The 19120-nt window shown below is 46.7% G+C and overlaps 2 protein-coding genes across 10 annotated transcripts in view; one reads left to right on the forward strand and one right to left on the reverse strand.

Moving 5' to 3' along the window:
* Window positions 1–2: 2 nt before the first annotated feature.
* On the reverse strand, window positions 3–17294 carry ITGB1BP1 (integrin subunit beta 1 binding protein 1). 6 transcript variants are annotated; one of them, XM_025354943.1, is made up of 8 exons: window positions 17098–17164; window positions 14083–14148; window positions 12629–12735; window positions 8235–8313; window positions 6353–6489; window positions 1951–2043; window positions 1273–1422; window positions 476–728 (listed from the first exon to the last, which is right to left on the reverse strand). In XM_025354943.1, the coding sequence occupies exons 3-8, from the start codon at window positions 12698–12700 to the stop codon at window positions 657–659; spliced, it is 603 nt and encodes a 200-aa protein (XP_025210728.1). In that variant the 5' UTR covers window positions 12701–12735; window positions 14083–14148; window positions 17098–17164; the 3' UTR covers window positions 476–656. The 6 variants fall into 6 exon arrangements, with proteins under 6 accessions (XP_025210731.1, XP_025210730.1, XP_025210728.1 ...); XM_025354940.1 differs by having other exon boundaries at window positions 13997–14148; XM_025354942.1 differs by lacking the exon at window positions 17098–17164 and adding an exon at window positions 16208–17013 and having other exon boundaries at window positions 14039–14148.
* The window catches only part of CPSF3 (cleavage and polyadenylation specific factor 3), a 51006-nt gene continuing 49120 nt past the window's right edge, over window positions 17235–19120 (forward strand). The window contains exons 1-2 of one of the 4 annotated variants that reach the window (XM_025354937.1): window positions 17262–18423; window positions 18458–18709. Coding sequence is in view for 2 of the 4 variants with exons in the window: in XM_025354934.1 (XP_025210719.1) it covers window positions 17488–17537; window positions 17755–17766 (62 nt within the window). In the remaining 2 variants the exon portion in view is untranslated. Of the gene's footprint in view, window positions 18424–18457; window positions 18710–19120 lie in introns of all 4 variants that reach the window. The other 3 variants (XM_025354934.1, XM_025354935.1, XM_025354938.1) reach the window with 3 other exon arrangements.

Here is a 19120-nt window from a genome sequence, read left to right on the forward strand (position 1 = left end):
GGTTTTATTTTTAATGTTTTTAATCTTTAAAGTTTTATATATTGACAGTCCTTTAAAAAAAAAGTACACTATCATACTGTACATGAGATCCTTCACATACTACTTTTGGCATGAGCGGTAATCCTTTAAGGTTCTCTTAACTCTAAGAATTGTGGTTTGCCAGCATGTTATCTTGACCAGACACTTCTGAAAATCTACTTTGTGTGTCTTAAGTTGCCAAGGTCACTGTTCCAAACCAGCATGAATCCTGGTCTCCTGTCCACACCTCTGCCGGAGAGAGGTCCATGCCAGTGATCCCACGACACTGGGAAGCCACTACGGAACACATGTCATCAGTCTTCCTCAGGCAGGCCTTCAGTGTTTGTCACTGAATGGACCTCTGGGACACCTAGGCTTCTGTGACACTTAGGTTAAGCTTATTTGAACTTGAAAAAGACAAATGAAGTTTTTTTATCCCAGAAAGTAGATGACTTCATTGAGAGTTAACTCACTGTAATATGACACATTTTAATAAACAAATGATCAGCATTTTATACAATCCATTTTCTTCAGAAAACCTAGAGCAAGGGATCACTTCATTATTTGCATAACACTTCAGCACTGCAGATTGAAAACAGCTGAACTTTCAGATGAAGTTGACTTCTTGATTGCAGGATTCAAGGTTTCTCAGATGTTAATACAGAGTCAAAAGCAGTGGATAAAACCTTGCAAATGGCTTGTGCTTGTTCCTACATAACGTGAAAAGATAGAGTCAGAGCAACATTTGCTGATCTCTTCATGAACTTAATTTGGCTAGCAGAGGCACACACCTAACCCTCTTAAGACCTCTCCTAAGCAAGCTGACAACACATGCCTGCCTAGGTCAGTGGAACCCACACTATGAGCTTCCCTGCACGTGGGCCCTTTGCCCTCCTTCAGAGAGGAGCAAACAGCGACTGCAGCCTGAGAAGACTGATCACGCAGTCTAAGACGGCAACAGCTTTCGGAAATGGAGGGAGCCTTTGGCCCCTGGAGGACACGCTTTTCCTCAGCTGCTTTGTTTACCTTTTAAATCCAGGCACGAGTGAGTGCTGCCACCGGCCCTAACAGAAATGGTTCACAAACCTGCGCTGTCTTGCCAGCTGGCTGACCTCTGGCCTAATATTCATTCCCTATCCCCAGGCCAGATATTCCATATATAATGGATTGTATTTCTTCAACCTTCAAAAACAACAGTAGTCCCTGGGTTTTGCGACGACGAGTAAGCAGCTAACCAAAGTAACAAAGTCTCACCAGGCTGTTGCACTGATAAACCCACAGGCTGTATTCTTCATTGCTTGCATCTGTGGTCTTCAGAGCCAGTAAGCTTTTTCCCGCCCCGAGCCCATCATCGTAACACACCATCCGGATTATTACGTAGAGAGCATGCCTGTGCAAAACATCCTGCAGAAGTCAGGAAAGATTCCGAGAGATCAGGACTCACATGTTTGTCAGTCCTAATGACACACCCTCCCAGGCAGCGTGAGGCTTGAAACAGCATATCCATAGGTTTCTCACCCCAGGGGATGTTCTGTATGCTCAGTCTTGGGCAATTTGCCTTCAGGATCACGCGTTTTTAAATCCCAGCAAGACAGGAGTGGAGTGATCTAAACTGACTATCCCAGTGTCTGTGCCCACCTTCCAAGCTGACAGCTGCTCTTAATTGATGAGGGGCCCTTGGTTGAAAATGCATCCGGAGGCATCTGTGTGAGTTTGGGGGTCGGGGACAGGTTGCCTGGACCCTTCCAACACAGGAGAGAAAAGGAGGCCCCTATTCACCCTAAGAAATTGGTCACGTTTAAGACCAACTGCCAGGACTGTTTACAAACCAATCACTGCAAACAGGAGTGGCCCTAATTAGAAGGGGGCTCTTAATGGCCTGAATTCCCTGTTATCTAAAACATAATTTTCTTAATAAATTATATTACTTACATATTGATCTGATGTTGATACTTTTATGCCATACTTGGAAACTCCCATAATAAATTCTTCCTCTGGAGGAACAAAAGGCAACTTTCCGTCTTGCTTTAAAGTAAAAATAAAGTATATGATAAAGATTAAAATTACATTATAGTCTTATTTCTGACTACTCGAGTATCTGGCCATCACAAGCCCAAACCCTTTAAAGAATGTGGGGTACAGAGCCAGGCAAGAGTTTCTCTCCACAGAGGCAGAAGACACATTTCCCCCCATTTAAAAAAAGTTTATTTTTATTTCTGAGACAGAGTCTCACTCTGTCGCCCAGGCTGTAGTGCAGTGGCATGATCTCAGCTTGGTGCAACCTCTGCCTCCTGGGTTCAAGTGAGCACATCTGGCTAGTTTTTGTATTTTTAGTACAGATGGATTATATTTCATCATGTTGGCCAGGCTGGTCATGAACTCCTGACCTCAAGTGATCCGCCCACCACAGCCTCCCAAAATGCTGGGATTACAGGCATGAGCCACCGTGTGGGCCATTAATTTATTTTTAAATACAGATGGTACTGCCTTAGGCTGGTCTTGAACTCTTCTTGGCCTCAGGTAACTCTCCCAAGTTGGCCTCCCAAAGTGCTGGCATTACAGGCATAAGCCACTGTGCCCAGCCCCGTTTTTACAGCCCACAACTCTGAGCAAAATTCACATCCATCCCTTTCATGCATATTGTCTGTCTTGGTGTTAATCCTAATTACAAACTGAGCTGCCTCTCACAGATCCTGCTGAGGTTAAAATATCTACATTAGAAAAATTAAGGTCTTCACTTCCATAGCGTGGACCAGTGTTAGCACGTGGGATGATCAGGAAGCAGAGCCCACATACCCTGCCCAGATGGGAAGGCGTGTCTGGTGATCCCAGGCCTCAGGGCTTCGGGCTGGCAAGTGCTGCTGATGAGCAGTTACTCCACTCACAAAAACATGAATCGGAGTTTTGAGCTACTCAGAAACGGCAGATAATCTCTGACGGCTTCCCTATTGGACGATCCAGTCTCAGCTCCCAGACCAGAATACCACCTACTTCGTCTTCCCTAACATAAGACACTGTTGGCAACCTATGGATGTTCCATACTGTAAATGGTTTTGAGGAACCACTTGCTCACATTAAAGAAATCATAGTAAATAAGTTGCATCCACAATGTCACAGTACCCTCTTCCCAACTGCTTCCCACAGTAGGTTTAAAGCAATTCCAAGAATCACGGTATGGGATAACAGTCATGCTACTGTCAATACTGGAATTTCAGCAAGCAAAAATTCTATGGTGATATGAGAAATTGAGCAGTCCTCATAGGAATGAAAATAATGCTGGTGTATTTTTGAGAGGAAAATAATTGATCCTTCAGTACAACACTCAGACCGGTTGTTGCTTTTATGGTAAGACCACACTGAACATTGCGGCTTGTTCTTGGAAACTACAACTTCAAGCGAAACCATGCATATAACAAAACCATGTTTTTTTCTCTTCAGCATCATAAAACATTGTAACAAAATGACCTTGAAAAACGAGATACCGGAGGAACTAATCTAGATGGTTTTCCAAGAACCAATCAACGAGGTTACCCGAGGACTTAATGTAGTTTGTTGGAATGACTTTACATTTCCAACAAATGCTGGATAGTAATTTCACTCGTCCAGACTCCCATGAGTTCTTTTTTTCTTGAGACGGAGTTTCGCTCTTGTCACCCAGGCTGGAGTACAGTGGCGCGATCTCGGCTCACTGCAACCTCCGCCTCCCAGGTTCAAGCAATTCTCATGCCTCAGTCTCCCGAGTAGCTGGGATTACAGGCACGCGCCACCACGCCCAGCTAATTTTTTTGTATTTTTAGTAGAGATGGAGTTTCACTGTGTTAGGCAGGATGGTCTCGATCTCCTGACCTCGTGATCCGCCCACCTCAGCCTCCCAAAGTGCTGGAATTACAGACCTGAGCCACCGTGCCCAGCCCGAGTTCTCTCTTAAATGGCAATTTAGATTCACTGATGTTGTCCTTCAGACAGAAGTATCTTCCTTTACTTTCATAAAGATATGAAACTTCATTTCAGATTTTTTTGAGACGGTCTCACTGTTTTGTCACCCAGGCTGGAGTGCAGTGATAGAATGATGGCTCACTGCAACCTTGACCTCCTGGGCTCAAGGAATCCCCCTGCCTTGGCCTTCTGAGTATCTGGGACTACCAGTGCATAACACCACACTCAACTGAATTTTTTAGATGTTTTGTAGGGACGGGGTCGTGCCCAGACTGGTGTTTTTTTTGTTTGAGACAGTCTCACTATGTCACCCAGGGCTAGAGTGCAGTGGCACAATCTTGGCTCACTGCAGCCTCTGCCTCCTGAGTTCAAGCAAGCAGTTCAACCTCAGCCTCCGGATTAGCTGGGATTATAGGCGTGCACCACCACGCCCAGCTGATTTTTGTATTTTTAGTAGAGATGGGGTTTTTGCCATATTGGCCAGGCTGGTCCTGAACTCTTGGCCTCAAGTGATCTGCCCGCCTTGGCCTCCCAAAGTACAGGCATCAGCCACTGCACTCAGCAATTAAAAAAATTTTTTTTTGTAGAAACGAGGTCTTACTGTGTTGCCCAGGCTGGTTTTGAACTCCTGGGTTCAGGTGATCTCCCCACTCTGCCTCCCAAAATGCTGGGATTACAGGCGTTAGCCACCATGCCCTGCCACGTTGTATTTCATATTCTCATTCTCCATGATTTAAGAGATTACACATTCTTCAGATTAACACTCTCTGAAGTTAAGGAATCTTTTTATTGCAGTAATATCCCTCTTTTAATGTGCACATAAAAATGTAATTTCGTTTTCTAGAAACTCCAGAAACAATTTACTTTCTTTTTTTCTCTCATTACCGAATTCACTAAGTCTTTTGGCTCATGCACTTCCACCACTGGCAAGGGTACAGATTTTATAAAATTTCATGCTTATATAGTTTACACATTATACTTTTGATTTAATTTTCCTTCTTAATTTTCCTTCATGATGATTATTTTTTATCGTCTTGATTTTATCTTTTTGAAACCCACTCATCTCAATTCTTGTTAGAAACCTTGCATGAATAAACAGATATGTTAGGTCGACATCATTATGAATTAGATTATTCAGAGACAAAACTGGTCTGATGGTGGTATGGTGAGGTTGTGCCAGATTATTTTAAAGGAAGAACCTAAGGAATATAACCAGTCACCACAATGAGCTCCTCATTTAAATAGGATTGATCAGCCCCATAAAGAAAGTATTAATAGGCCAGGCACAGTGGCTCAGGCCTGTAATCCCAGCATTTTCAGAGGCAGAGGCAGGTGGATCACGTGAGGTCAGGGGTTCACAACCAGCTTGGGCAACACAGTGAAACCCCGTCTGTACTAAAATACGAAAAATTAGCCGGGTGTGGCAGCACGCGCCTGTAGTCCCAGCTACTCAGGAAGCTGAGGCAGAAGAATCGCTCGAACCCGGGAGGTGGAGGTTGCAGTGGGGCGAGATCACGCCACTGCACTCAAGCCTGGGTGACAGAGCAAGACTGTCTCAAAAAAAAAAAAAGGATTGGCCAGGTGTGTGGCTCACGCCTGTAATCCCAACACTTTGGGAGGCCGAGGCGGGTGAATCACAAGGGCAGGAGTTTGAGACGAGCCTGACCAACATGGTGAAACCCCATCTCTGCTAAAAATACAAAAATCAGCCAGGCATGGTGGCCAGCGCCTATAATCCCAGCTACTCAGGTGGCTGAGGTGGGAGAATCTCTTGAACCTGGGAGGCGGAGGTTGCAATGAGCTGAGATCGCACCACTGCACTCCAGCCTGGGCAACAGAGCAAGACTCCATCTCAAAAAAAAAAAAAAATTAAAAACTACTGTGGGCCGGCCACAGTGGCTCACGCCTACAATCCCAGCGCTTTGGGAAGCTGAGGTGGGCAGATCACCTGAGGTCGGGAGTTCAAGACCAGCCTGACCAACATGGAGAAACCCTGTTTCTACTAAAAGTACAAAATTAGCTGGGCATGGTGACGGGCGCCTGTAATCCCAACTACTCGGGAGGCTGAGGCAGGAGAATTGCTTGAACCCGGGAGGCGGAGATTGCAGTGAGCCAAGATCATGCCATTGCACTCCAGCCTGGGCAACAAAAGCGAAACTCCGTCTCAAAAAAAAAAAAAAAAAAGTACCGTGTTGGAAAGAAGGAACGGCGCCCGTGTTCCTACGCAGCTCAGCGCTCACGCACATGTGCAGTGGTGATGCGGGGGCTTCCAGTCCAGAGCAAGTGGAGCGGCACCCAGTGGACCCGAGGAGTGAGCCTTTGCCCCAAAGCCACGAGCTGGCTCCCCAGACTCTCAGAACCAGAGAGTTAAGGAATTTTTTTTTTTTTTTTTTTTTACCTGGGCAACGTCTATATAATTTATCAGGTCTAATGGCCCTTCAAGGCCTTTTCCCTCAGAGAGTTTCAGTTTCTCAATGGCACCAACATATTTTATTCGAAATTCTGCGCAGGTATCTGAATTATTGTTGCTTTGTCCTAAAGATGAAAGAAAAGTGGTAAGACTTCAGAAGAAATATCTGCATTACAGGGTATCCTCAGTCCCTTCCCAAATAAAAACCAGACAGTCATTAGAACACAACCACTAATGACAAATTTTATAATGCAAAATATTTGTATATAATGGGGAAGAACTTAAAATTTCACCAACCCTTTATGACTCATGGTATACTAAATATAATATACAAAGGTCTCAATAATAGGAATAAATATTAACCTTCCCTTCAAAACAAACAGTAAAGAAAAGGTGACTACATGATTACCTTTATGATGCATGATATTTATTTTTGGTTCTTTGTCCCTCTTCACCATTTTTTTTCCCCTGTAGAGACAGGGTCTCACTACATTGCCCAGGCTGGTCTTAAACTCCTGGGCTCAAGCGATCCTCCCACCTTGGCCTCCCAAAGTGCTGGAATTACAGGCATGATCCACCGTGCCTGGCCTAGCATGTTAGCTTTCTTTCCTCATTCAGGAAGCCTACTCTTCCTCTACCATTCCATCAGAAAAGACCACATAGTTTTTCTTTTTAATGTCGATGGAATAACGCCAGGCAGGAAGTCTCTTAACCTAACAGCAACGGTTGAAGAGGTGTGTGCCACAAAATCTAGCCAATACAAAAACTACTACAAACGACTTATAATCTCAACCATATTAAGGAAATACTATATGATTACTTTTAGGTTATGTAATAAAAAGATGCCCACAACTGTAATAATTTTAAAGGGATCTGGCAGTAAAGACAATGGACTTAATGCTCCAACATTCTCTGTTACAGATTCACTAGGACAATTCCTGAGAGAAAAAGAGGAATTTGGACAAGAAAATGAATATATTTCCAGTTAGCCACCAGCTACTTAGGGAGCTTGGGTTAGAAGTCACCTCTTGATTTCTTTTCTTTTTTTTTTTTTTGAGACGGAGTCTCGCTCTGTCGCCCAGGCTGGAGTGCAGTGGTGTGATTCGCAGCTCACTGCAACCTCCACCTCTGGGTTCAAGCAATTCTCCTGCCTCAGCCTCCCGAGTAGCTGGGATTACAAACATGTGCCACCACGCCCAGCTAATTTTTTGTATTTTTAGCAGAGACAGGGTTTCACCATGTTGGCCAGGCTAGTCTCAAACTCCTGACCTCAGGTGATCCACCTGCCTTGGCCTCCCAAAGTGCTGGGATTATAGGCGTGAGCCAACACGCCCAGCCTGTTTCTAAGGATCTACTAATTTTGGGCAGCTGCATAAATATCTACAAGGGTCTGGGCCAGATCCTCCCCTTAATTATTTGTGTTGGTGGTGGTCATGAGCTGGTGAATCTCTGGGTTCCTTGGGGTAAATGAATGGCTCCTTAGCCCTTTAATCACCAAGATATTTGCCCTATTCCCCACAGACAACGTAAGTCCAATGGAATTCACCTTCTGCCACCCCATTTCTTTTAATTTTTGTGGGTACATAGTAGGTGTATGTATTTATTGCCACCTCATTTCTTTAAAAACTATTTTGAAACTTCCAGGTTGCCCATGTGCCTGTGCCAATCTCCAAAGGCTATGTGGTTCCCCAATCACACCACACCCTCAGCCCATGTCCCACCAAATCTGGGTCCACTTCTAAACTCTTGTCAAAAGTGGCAAAGGAGAGGAAGAAAGCCACAAATACTGAAGAACTCGCGCTACCCCAGTAAAACCACAAGAACATCAATGAAAATCACAGACAATCAATGATCCAACCCTTTTCTGTACCTGAGCTTTTGGTGGAATCTGTGTCGAGGCTGGCCACCGTGCTGGATCGTGAAAGACCCCCAAGGCTAGAATCTACAGACTGAGAAACAGAAAAACAAGTAAAAAACCTCCACAGAAGCAGCCATGTCTTCTCTGAAGTCCTCTAACCCATTCAAATTATTTATTAGAGTTGAGCTGACATATACGAAATCATGCCAATTATTCAGGCATATGGACTGTGACAGATTTTTCTTAAGACAAATTCTGCAACAAACTTAAAAAAAAAAAAAAAAATCACATAATCCCAACTGTTCATTCGTCCCACGACATAATATTGGATAAACGTGGTGGCAATATTCTTAGCCTAAATCGAAGCCATTACCACCACCTCCTTACAAGATGCCTTCTAAGAATATTCTTGTGAACATCTCGCCTTGCTTTCACATTAGTTCCGCTGAACCCAAAACAAACCCTTTGCAGAAAGCCAGGCAAGGACCATGATCCCTGCTTAATAAATGAGGAAGGAGACAGAGACGTTTAGTGACTTATCCAAGGTAACATCTAGTAAATGGCTCCGATCTCAAACCTAGCTCTCTTAATTCTAGGTCTCTGGTCCAGTGCTTCTGCAATTATTCCAACTCATGTCTGGCCTGCAGCAGGAATTCAGGGGCTAACTGGCAGAGAAGAGTAGACTATCATGTGAACTGTCACAAAAAACAACACAACTGTTGAGCAAAATAGAATCATATGTAAAGGGAGTTTGTTCCTCAGAGCTATACTCCCAATTTCTTTAGAAATAATATTCTGTGGCCGGGCGTGGTGGCTGACACCTGTAATCCCAGTACTTTGGGAGGCTGAGGCGGGTGGATTACCTGAGGACAGGAGTTCGAAACCAGCCTGGCCAACGTGGTGAAACCCCGTCTCTACTAAAAAAAAAAAATACAGCTGAGCATGGTGGCTCACACCTGTAATCCCAGCACTTTGGGAGGCTGAGGCGTGTGGATCACCTGAGGTCAGGAGTTCGAGACCAGCCTGGCCCACATGGTAAAACCCCGTCTCTAACCAAAAATACAAAACTTAGCTGGGTATGGTGGTGGGTGCTTATAATCCTAGCTACTCAGCAGGCTGAGGCAGGAGAATCGCTTGAACCTGGGAGTCAGAGGTTTCAGTGAGCTGAGATCACGCCACTGCACTCCAGCTTGGGCAACAAGAGCGAAACTCCATCTCAAAACAAACAACAACAACAAAACACAATACAAAAATTAGCCAGGCGTGGTGGCACATGCCTATAGTCCCAGCTACTTGGCAGGCTGAGGCAGGAAAATTGCTTGAACCCGGAGGCAGAGGTTGCAGTGAGCCGAGATCACGCCACTGCACTCCAGCCTGGGCGACAGAGTGAGGCTCTGTCTCCAAAAATAAAAATAAAACAAGACATTGGGCCACACAGGTGAGATTCCCCTGCGGAGTCCTCACGCTTAAGGCTGAGGAAGTGGCAGTAGGGAGGTTCTGTGTTGACCAGTTCCAGGAGTTCAAAAACTTCCAAGAACATGGTTCGCTTCCCCATTCTAAGGCTGCACAGGACTCCTACAATGTCAGGTTTCTGTGCTTCTGGTTACAACGCCACCCACCAGCTCCGCCACGCCGACATATGCCAGCTCACCCTGCCCTGACTGGAAACTGAGTGGCAGTCGTGTGTCTTTGTCTCATTCACGTGTGGCTGTTATTTAATAGCATGGCACATGTGGGGCATGGGAGGCCCGGCAGGCACCCGGGATGAAAAGTCTAGGGAGGCATCTCCTGAGGGGGCCTTGTGCGACCCTGTGAGACGCCTCCTTCCATGCTGTGCCTCACCCTGGTCCTGGGACTGAGTGAACACACAGCTTTAAAATTAGACCACTCACAAGGGTGGAAAATCATGAAGAGGCTGTTCAGACTGGACTCGGCCTCCAGCTTCCTGCCTGTTCCTGGGATGTCTAACTCCCTTCCTCATTTATGCCTATTTGACCCATATATTTTAAGGTCTCATTCACTAACTGCTTTTTTCGGGAAGACTTCTGTGATGGTTAATTTTATATATCAACTTCTCTGGGCTAAGTACCCAGATATTTGGTCAAATACAAGTCAAGACATTGCCGTGAAGGTGTTTCTTTAAATGAGATTAACGTCTACCCCAGCAGACACGGAGCACAGCAGAGGACCCTCCACAGTGCGGGTGGGCCTCATCCAAGCAGGTGAAGGCCTTAAAGGAAAAAGACTCAGGCTCCCGAGGAGGAGAGTCTGCCTCCAGCTGCCTCCAGGCTACCTTTGGGCTCAAGCTGCCACTTCCACTCCCAGGGGTCTCCAGCCCGCCCGCCCTGCAGATTGTGGACTTGCAGCCCCCACAGTCACATCAGCCAATTCTTCAAAATAAACCTTGAAAACACAACAAAATCTCTCTCTAGGATAGAAACACATCCTACTGGTTCTCTGGAGAACTCCAACTAATACAACTTCCTCCACAACTTTAGGCCTATCATCTCCCCAGTCTCGGAATCCCCGAAGCAGTATTTGTCATTACCTCACACACCTTCGCGTTCTCTGAATTATTCACTGTCTCTGGGTATCAATCATGTCTCAAGTGGTATCTGGCATCCAGGCAGAAACACCTGGAGTGAATCACTTTTTCTGCCTCCCACAGCACCTGCTATCTTAAGGCTTTAAGCTTTGATGACTCTTTTCCGCATACTCCACAAGCCATCGTCATCCATCCACAGGTCCCATGAGTGCCCACCTGGAACTCTCTGCAGAACCTGAGGTCTTAGCACTTCCTTCACACCCCGTCCAAGCCCCCATCATCTCTCAGGTTCTTACCACATCCTCCCCAGCAGTCTCTGCTCCTGCCCTTGCCCTGCTCATAGTGGCCAAAGTGACCCCCAACAAAACTTACGTAAGATTCTGTCACTCCCTGGCCCCAGGCGCCCCTGCTTTACTTCTCAGAGTAAAATCCCAGGTCTTCACAACACCTGCACCTGCCCTGCCCAGGGCACGCTGGTCTCCCTGCTGCCCCCTAAACACATAGGCTCGCTCCTCCCATGGGCCTTTGCTCTCTCCTCTCCCTGAACCACGATCCTTCCAGATCTTATCATGGCCCCACTTCTCCTCTAGGCCCCTGCTCAAATGCCACCAAGAAAACAAGGCCTTTTCTCGGGAGGAGGAGAAGCAAAAAAAAATAAATAAAATAAGACCTTCTCTTTTCTTTTTTTGAGACAGAATCTTGCTCTGTCGCCCAGGCTGGAGTCCAGTGGTGTGATCTTGGCTCACCGCAACCTTCGCCTCCTGGTTCAAGCAATTCTCCTGTCTCGGCCTCCCGAGTAGCTGGGACTACAGGTGTGTGCCACCACGCCCAGTTAATTTTTGTATTTTTAGTAGAGATGGGGTTTCACCATTTTGGCCAGGTTGGTCTGAAACTCCTGACCTCAGGTGATCTGCCCACCTTGCCTCCCAAAGGCATGGGCCACTGTGCCCGGCCTGAAAATAAGACCTTTTCTACCAGACTGTTGAACACTGCCCCTCTCCCAATCTCCCACCCCGTCCATTCCTGTAGTTTCTTCCTCCCATGTTAGTTTCCACCATCTGAAATTCTCTATTTTACTTATTTCTTCATTATTTTCTGCCCCATCTGAAATGGAAGCTCTGGGGCCAGGGATTTTTTCCCTCCCCCAACCACTCTATTTTATGCCCCTTAAACAGAGTTTGGCATACAGCCATGCTCAGTAAATACTCGGTGAATGAATGAGTGTTCACGTGCCATCGTCCAGGAGGTAGAAATAAAAATGCTATTCTTCTAAACACCAACAAAATTGGTGTCAAAAACCTAGAACAAATATAATGCAGCTATCTTTGTACTCTTATATTGAAAAATATCTGTCAGTCAAAAAGAAATCACTTTATTCTTTGAGACAAAAGTTGCCAGTTGAAAAGCTCCTCGAAGGTTTGTTCGGCATGAACTAAATCCATGCTTACCTTCCAACAGCATTCGAACTCTCTAGTATACAGGTATCTGCCAATCGCACTCTTAAGTGAAACTAATTATGCACACCACAAGCCCTAGAATTCAAGAGGTCTAGCCCCTTAATGCCTGCAATTTCTATCATTTAAAAATTTTTTAAATCAGTGCTCATTTCAACGAGACCAAACTAGATGGGTCATGTCCCATCTAGTTTAATGGATTTAAGAATTTCAGAAAACCTACCAAAACAGATAAAATGAAGCTAAGCATAGAATGCATCTCTAGTGCAAAAAGTAAATGTAAAAACACACCTAGTTTGAAGATTATCAGGAGGTCTGCCCATGGTCGGTATCCTCCATACAATATCAGCTAGAAGAAATAAAACTCTCCCTGCTTTATGACTCTGTTCCAAATTCCATTTCCCTACCTTGCTCTTAGTACTGATTTCGCTACTTTGGGAACTGCTACTACTGTGTCGTTTTTTGCCTTTGCGAAACATTTTTCACCACCATTTCTTGATCCAGAGAAGATCCCCTGAAAAAACAAATATTGGTGACAGTTACATTGGGAAAAGCAACTTTTTTTTTTTTTTAAAGAGACAGAGTCTTGCTCTTACTCAGGTTGGAGTGCAGTGGCACAAACATGGCTCTCTGCAGTCTCAACCTCCTGGGATCAAGTGATCCTCCCACCTCAGCCTCCCCGAGTTGCTGGGACTACAGGCATGTGCCACTACACTCAGCTAATTTCATTTTTTGTAGAGACAGGATCTTGCCATGTTGGCCAGGCTGGTCTCAAACTCCTGCTCTCAGGTGATCCTCCCCGCTTGGCCTCCCAAAGTGCTGGGATTACAGGTGTGAGCCACCATGCCCAGCCAGGAAAAGCAACTTTGCTATTGGTTACAGCTACATCAGGAAATGCAACATTAAATCACTTTACGCATAATAGAAATAAAAATCATCAATTCCTTCCAGTTCCATGGGGGTGTTCCTTTTCTATAAAACATAAAACTTTTCCCTTGGATACTATTCCTTTTCATTCTTTCCTATTAAATTACAAAAAATTAACCCAATAAGCAAAAAAAGGCAGAAACCTTGGCCTAGAGGTGTGAAAAGCACTTTTCTCAAGTATTAGACATGTCACCTAGTTCTCAAAATTTCAAGGGCCTGACTTCTCTTCAATTGATTCAAGATTTTAGCAAAATATGCTCTGACACACTGGATTTTCAGCCGAGATACTGAGATTCAGTAAGCCTCTCAGCTTCACATTCTATACTTGGTAGGGTTAAGATATATACACCTCTCAGAAATGTGCATTTTTCTGGAAGTTTTGAAATGCCTTTAAGTAACAGCTGACACAAAGACCTTCCTCGGTGCCAGCGCCTCACCCCCCTCTCTACTAAGGGCAGCTAAGGAGATGACCTTGCTTCCCAGAGTCTATGTTACACATTTCTTTTTTTGAAATTAATAAATAATGCCTTGGAAACGTAAGATTCATCCTTGCCAATTGCATAGGAGAGCATAGATTATATTTGGCACATTAACTAACCTATATGAAGCTGCATAGCTCACAGAACTCCCGGGACAGTTACACTGTCACAGCCTCATGATAACCTTGTGACATATTCATTTGCTCTATTGATGCTTTTTAAGGGCAAACCATATGCCACACACTCTGCAGGGCTCTAACCCTCAAGGGGCTCGCAGAAGGTGGGCTGTAATCTGCCTTTTACAGATGAGGGAACTGTGACATGTCTTTCAAGAGGATTTATGAATAAGATAACCTGACCAATTTTTACCAAAAACTGTGTTCTCCAGAGGGAACAAGAAAATCTGCTTGCTATATAATTGAACACTATTTGACCGTCTTCAAGGTCCCACATACAGCGGTCTGCACAGAGAGTTTCCTTTCATTCTGACCGGGGCGATGCTTTTCAGAGAAACAATGCACCTGATGAAGGAAAAAGAACGAGTGACTCAGGCAGCAGTCAGTGAAAGCCCCTGATTCTCTGTATTTGGAGACCCCACTCTAAGCCCACTCACTAGGGGATGACATTAGGCCACTTGCCCGAGTCTGACCCCTGAGTCCAAGCTTTTTAATCGGCCTCATCATCAGATTTATTTCTATGTTTTTGCTGTGGGGTATCAGGAAAATCTGATTGAGTCATTCATTTCTGGATAGTCAGTGAGCACCTACCAAATGCCAGGGACGCATCAGTGAACCAAACGAAGCCCCTGACCTCAAGGAGCCTGTTCTCAGCGGGAGGAGACAGACCAACAAGAAAAACACACATAAAACATGTTATTAGGAAACAACTGCTATGAGGAAAACTAAGAGAAGTTAAGGAGACACAGACGGAAGGAAGGAAGGGGTGGGTATTCCAGAAAAAGATGCTCTAGATCTTTTTCTGAATGAAGTGAGGGCGGCCATAAATAGCCTGGAGGCAATGCTGTGCAGGTGGAGACGGGGCCCAAGGGAATAGTCAAGGCTGTCTGGGAGCAGGACAGCAATGGGCCCAGACAAAGTGCCACAGAAGGCCAGGCAGGCTGTGATAACAGTGGACTTTAAGAGGAAGACTCTAAAGGTTTTTTTATTTATTTTTTGCTTATCTGCTGTGATTTTCCGGAATGGAGACTTTTAAAAAGCAGTTTAGCGACACAATTAGGTGTCTTCTGTTTTTCAAACAACGACTCTGGCTTCCAGGCAGGGAACTAACTCCATAGGATAAGAGTAAAAAGAGAGAGATGCGTTGGAAGACGACTGCGGGTGATTGCTGCAAAGGAGAACCTTACCAGCACAGGACACTAGTCAGTGAGAGACGGCAGGAGAGCCTTATTCCAAGGCCTGCACAAAACGAGGTTAATGTAGCAGCATAAAGTGCCATGTTAATGGTGCTGATGGGTTAAAATGTTGATGATATATAACGTATTTAAGCATCAGATACTTCAGTATATATAAATACATATTTACATATAGGTAACAATTTTAAATATGATTTAAATTTTAAATCAAAACATTTTAAAAACAAAATGTGATTCTACTGTTAGTGCAATCCTGAAGTGTCTCCTCAAATCCCTTGATATGAAAATCATGACACCACAATGCCTCAGCAACTCCTTAAGGCTTTCTTTTCATCATCAACCCGGGGGCTTAGGAAAAAGCAGCATTTATTAAAGTCTTTGATATCTGCTGCAATTTTGATGCATGTTCTCAAGCAAATCATTTTTGCCTCAAAATTACTCATGCATCAAAATGAGGCCAACGATCCTGATTGGCGACTGGATGCTCCGTAGGCTCGTCAAATGCAAAGATGTCTCAAGCTGAAACCATCATCCTCCCCTTCAGATCTGCTCCTCTCCTCTTCTCTCCCCGTTAGGAAATTCTATTATTGCTGGGGGAAGCCAGGAAATCATGAATTCCTTGCTGTCCTTCAGGCCCCATATCCAATCTGGCACCAAGACCCACTGTATACCCCACCGCAAGAGCTCTCTGAGCCAGCTCTCCACCAGGCCCCATGTCATCCTAGACCATGGGCACAGACACCATTTTTTTAGAATCTGATCAATGTGATGGATACTCACCCTACAAAAATACACATCCATACAAAATTTGGCATGAATTTAAGGAATTCACAAACCCAAGGATATTTCGTGGGTAAGGGACCTTGTCCTACTGGATTCCCTAACACTTTAAATCCACCCCACACTGCAGCCAAAACGATTAAAATGATTTCTTTCAAACATAAATCTAATGCCACTAGCCTGCTGAAAATCTTTCACTGGTTCTCCAAAGTCAGAGATCAAAGTCAACGTTCTTCAGCAGGACACGCCAGGTCCTCCAGGACGCAGCTCCTAACCACCTTTCCACTTCCGTCCTCCACAACCCGGGCACAGTTAATTGATCTCAGCAAGGCAAAGCTGCTCGTGGTTCTCAGAGCGATGCTCCAGTCGCCCCTGCTTTGCAGCGCCCGGGACACCCTTCACCTTTCAGGCACTTGGCTACCTCTTACCTTTCAAGGCCCCTTTCAGGCTGCAGGTCTTCCTGGGATCTCAAGGCTGGGCTCAGGGACCCACAGCTTCAGTGTACCCCTGATCACAGCGCCACGATCTGCTGTGGTCTCTGATCTCACTCTCCCAGCTGCACGCTGGTCAAAGGCGGAGCTCAGGGACTCCTCTCTGCACAGCCAGGGCGCCTGGCAGGGGACGCGCTTACTGAAGCCGAGAACTTTCTGGGGTGTCTGTAACACCCCAATAGCAATTCCCAAGTACCAAACGCCTACCACGTGCCATGCACGGTGCTAGGTGCACAGATCCCTCTCACCCTCACTGACCAGCAAGCCTGAAGGATAACAGCCCCTTTCAAACGAGGATGCCAAAGCGCCCGAAGAGTCAGTGACCTGCTCAGGGTCACCAGGGTAAGGACGGATGGGGCCAACCTCAGGGCCTAGGGAAAGCCGGCTCCAAAGTTCCTCCCAGACGCCAGCCTGCTTGGCACCTGTCTGTCACCGTGATGGAGCACCGTCCACGCGCTGGGTGCGGAGGATGTGACAGCGAAGGGGACAGACAACCCCGACCCTGAGAGGCGGGAGGCGGCCGAAACGAGGCAGAGGAAGAGGCAGGGAAACGGCCCGCGCTGCCCGCCTTGCCTCCTCTCCCGGCTGGCAGCGGCTCCGGAAGCTACAGTCCACAACGCCCACGCCCGACCCGCGGTTCCAGGCGCCTCCACCCGCGCCCCGGGAGCGCGGACCCGCAAACAACGCAGCCGGAGCCCAGGCATCCCTCCCCCGCCCTCCCTGCGGCCCCACCCATCCTTCCCGGCCGTCCGCGCCGCTCTCGGGGCCGTGTTCCCGTCAGACCTCCGCGAGCTCGGCCCCGAGTGGGACGAGGGCTGGGCGCTCACCTCGCAGCCGCGGGCCCATCCCCCGGCTGTGGGCTTCGGGGTCCGCGTGGGAGCGCCGCGGCCTCCGGCACCCAGGCAACTACTCCCGTTCCCGCTCCAGCGCCGGCTTTTCCAACGCTCCTGCCCACGTCCGCCGGGCCCCGCCTCCGAGACTAAGCGCAGGCGCAGTCCTGACGTCCCGCGCCCGGTTCCAGGACCCCGAGTGGTGGGAAGCTTCGCAAGCGACGTCCCCCAACCGGAAGTCGAGGGGAGGAGTCTAGTGCCGCGGGCTCCGGAGTGACGGAAGTTGTTCTCTTGGTGGATGGGGTTCTTCTTTCTTTATTTACCTTCCAATTTAGGAAGACCCCGGCGACCTGTTCCCCGCCCCCGCTTCGCCCTCACACTTTCGGGATGTCTGCGATTCCTGCTGAGGAGAGCGACCAGCTGCTGATCCGACCTCTGTAAGGGACCAACGAGAGAGGGAATGAGGCCAAGGGCTGTGAGGGGTGCGAGGGATAACCGGAGACTTTGGCCTCCTCCGTCGCCCGCGCTCCCACCGTCGCCGGCAGCCTGCCTTTGGTCCGCGGTTGCGGGCCAGGCTTCTCAGGCTCGAGGGGTTGGAGGACCACTGATTGGAAGGGGCCTGCTAGAGTGAACGGGATTTTGCTTCTTTATCAGTTTCAGGGGAGGGTATGTTGGAGTCGGAAAAAAAAAAGTTTTCCGGGGCCACCGGCCGCTTTTCATACACGCTAAAAAGCGTTTTCACTTAGCACAAGCACGGATCTCTGCGCGTCAGGGCAAGCCGTGAGAGAGCCGGTGACGCTTATGATCGACAGGATGAGAGGAGGACCTGAATGAGGCTACAGCGGTGCAGGGAAGAATTAAGTCTGTTTCCTAACACCAGGGCTTCACATGTGCCAGAAGTTAGAAAATATTAGGGACGTGCCTTGAGTTTCGATCTTCTCAGCTCAGGTCCTAGTAGAATAAGGAAGGTGTAAAGCTGGAGAGGAGAAAGTGCAGAGGTGTTAGGGACAAAAACTCAGCCCTCGACTGTCCGTAAGGAGAGTGGCCTTTCAGTGGACATGGTCCTCATCAGTCGGGAATGCTGCTGAAGGGGAGATGCAAATGTAGAGAACTTGGATTCCTACAGATGAGCATTTCGAACCCACAACATGTTTATTGTTAGATATTAGTTGGCACAACATGAATATACGCTTTCCAAAAGGTAGAAAAGATCTCCTTTACACATTCGTTCAGTAAGGCTTCATTGAGCACCTGCTTGGGACATAGTCTGTTTCCTTCTGCTTGGATCACACCTGTCATGTCTTCCTGTGATGAGCAAACACTGTCACTTGATCTGCTAACTCAATTCTTTAGCAAGTGTCAAGTGTCAAGCACCACACGTGGGGATACAGATGCAAAGGAGGGCCCAGTTAATTGCTCTCGCCCTTATGGAGAGAATTACAGTGCACAGTGGGAAGTATTGGAGAGATACTTTGGAATAATAGGAGACCATTACTTTGAAGTCAGACCTGAAGTCTGTTATCTACTTGACCACTTAGTAGGACAACAACCTCACTGAACCCGTTTTCTCATATGGAAATAAGATAAAACTTGAAGAGTAAAGATCGCAGTAGGTGCTTTGTAAATAATAGCTAATCTAAGAGCGCAGGTAGGCATTGCACTGAGCACTGTGAAAGTATGGAAAAGGGATTTCTGACAGATTGAGGAAAAAAGGATACCTCGTGCATCCTGAAAAATGTGATGCTTGAGCTGAGTCCTAAAGAATGAGTAGGAGTTGAAGACTGGGGGGCCCAGGGTGTTCTAGGCAGTGGAAGTGGCACATGTGAAAGTGAGAGTGGCCACAACTTGTGGCCAGATTCCTCATGGCTGTAGCTAAAGAGTTGAGTTAGCAGATGAAGCGACAGGCTGTTGAGGTCCAGTTTAGGAAGCACCTCATATACATAAGAGTTTGGACCTTTATCAGATAGTCAATTACAGGGAGCCAGCGAAGGCTGTTAAGCAAGCATGGATATTGTGGGGA

This window comes from Theropithecus gelada, chromosome 13 (assembly GCF_003255815.1).
Source record: "Theropithecus gelada isolate Dixy chromosome 13, Tgel_1.0, whole genome shotgun sequence".
Lineage (NCBI taxonomy): Eukaryota > Metazoa > Chordata > Mammalia > Primates > Cercopithecidae > Theropithecus > Theropithecus gelada.

Coding starts and splice junctions, on each gene's coding strand:
- ITGB1BP1 (XM_025354943.1), bottom strand. CDS start 12,700: ATGTTTCGCAAAGGCAAAAAACGACACAGTAGTAGCAGTTCCCAAAGT. Junction 8,314..12,628: donor AAATCAGTACTAAGAGCAAG/GTAGGGAAATGG, acceptor TCTGTTTCTCAG/TCTGTAGATTCTAGCCTTGG. Junction 729..1,272: donor TTTATCAGTGCAACAGCCTG/GTGAGACTTTGT, acceptor CACGTTATGTAG/GAACAAGCACAAGCCATTTG.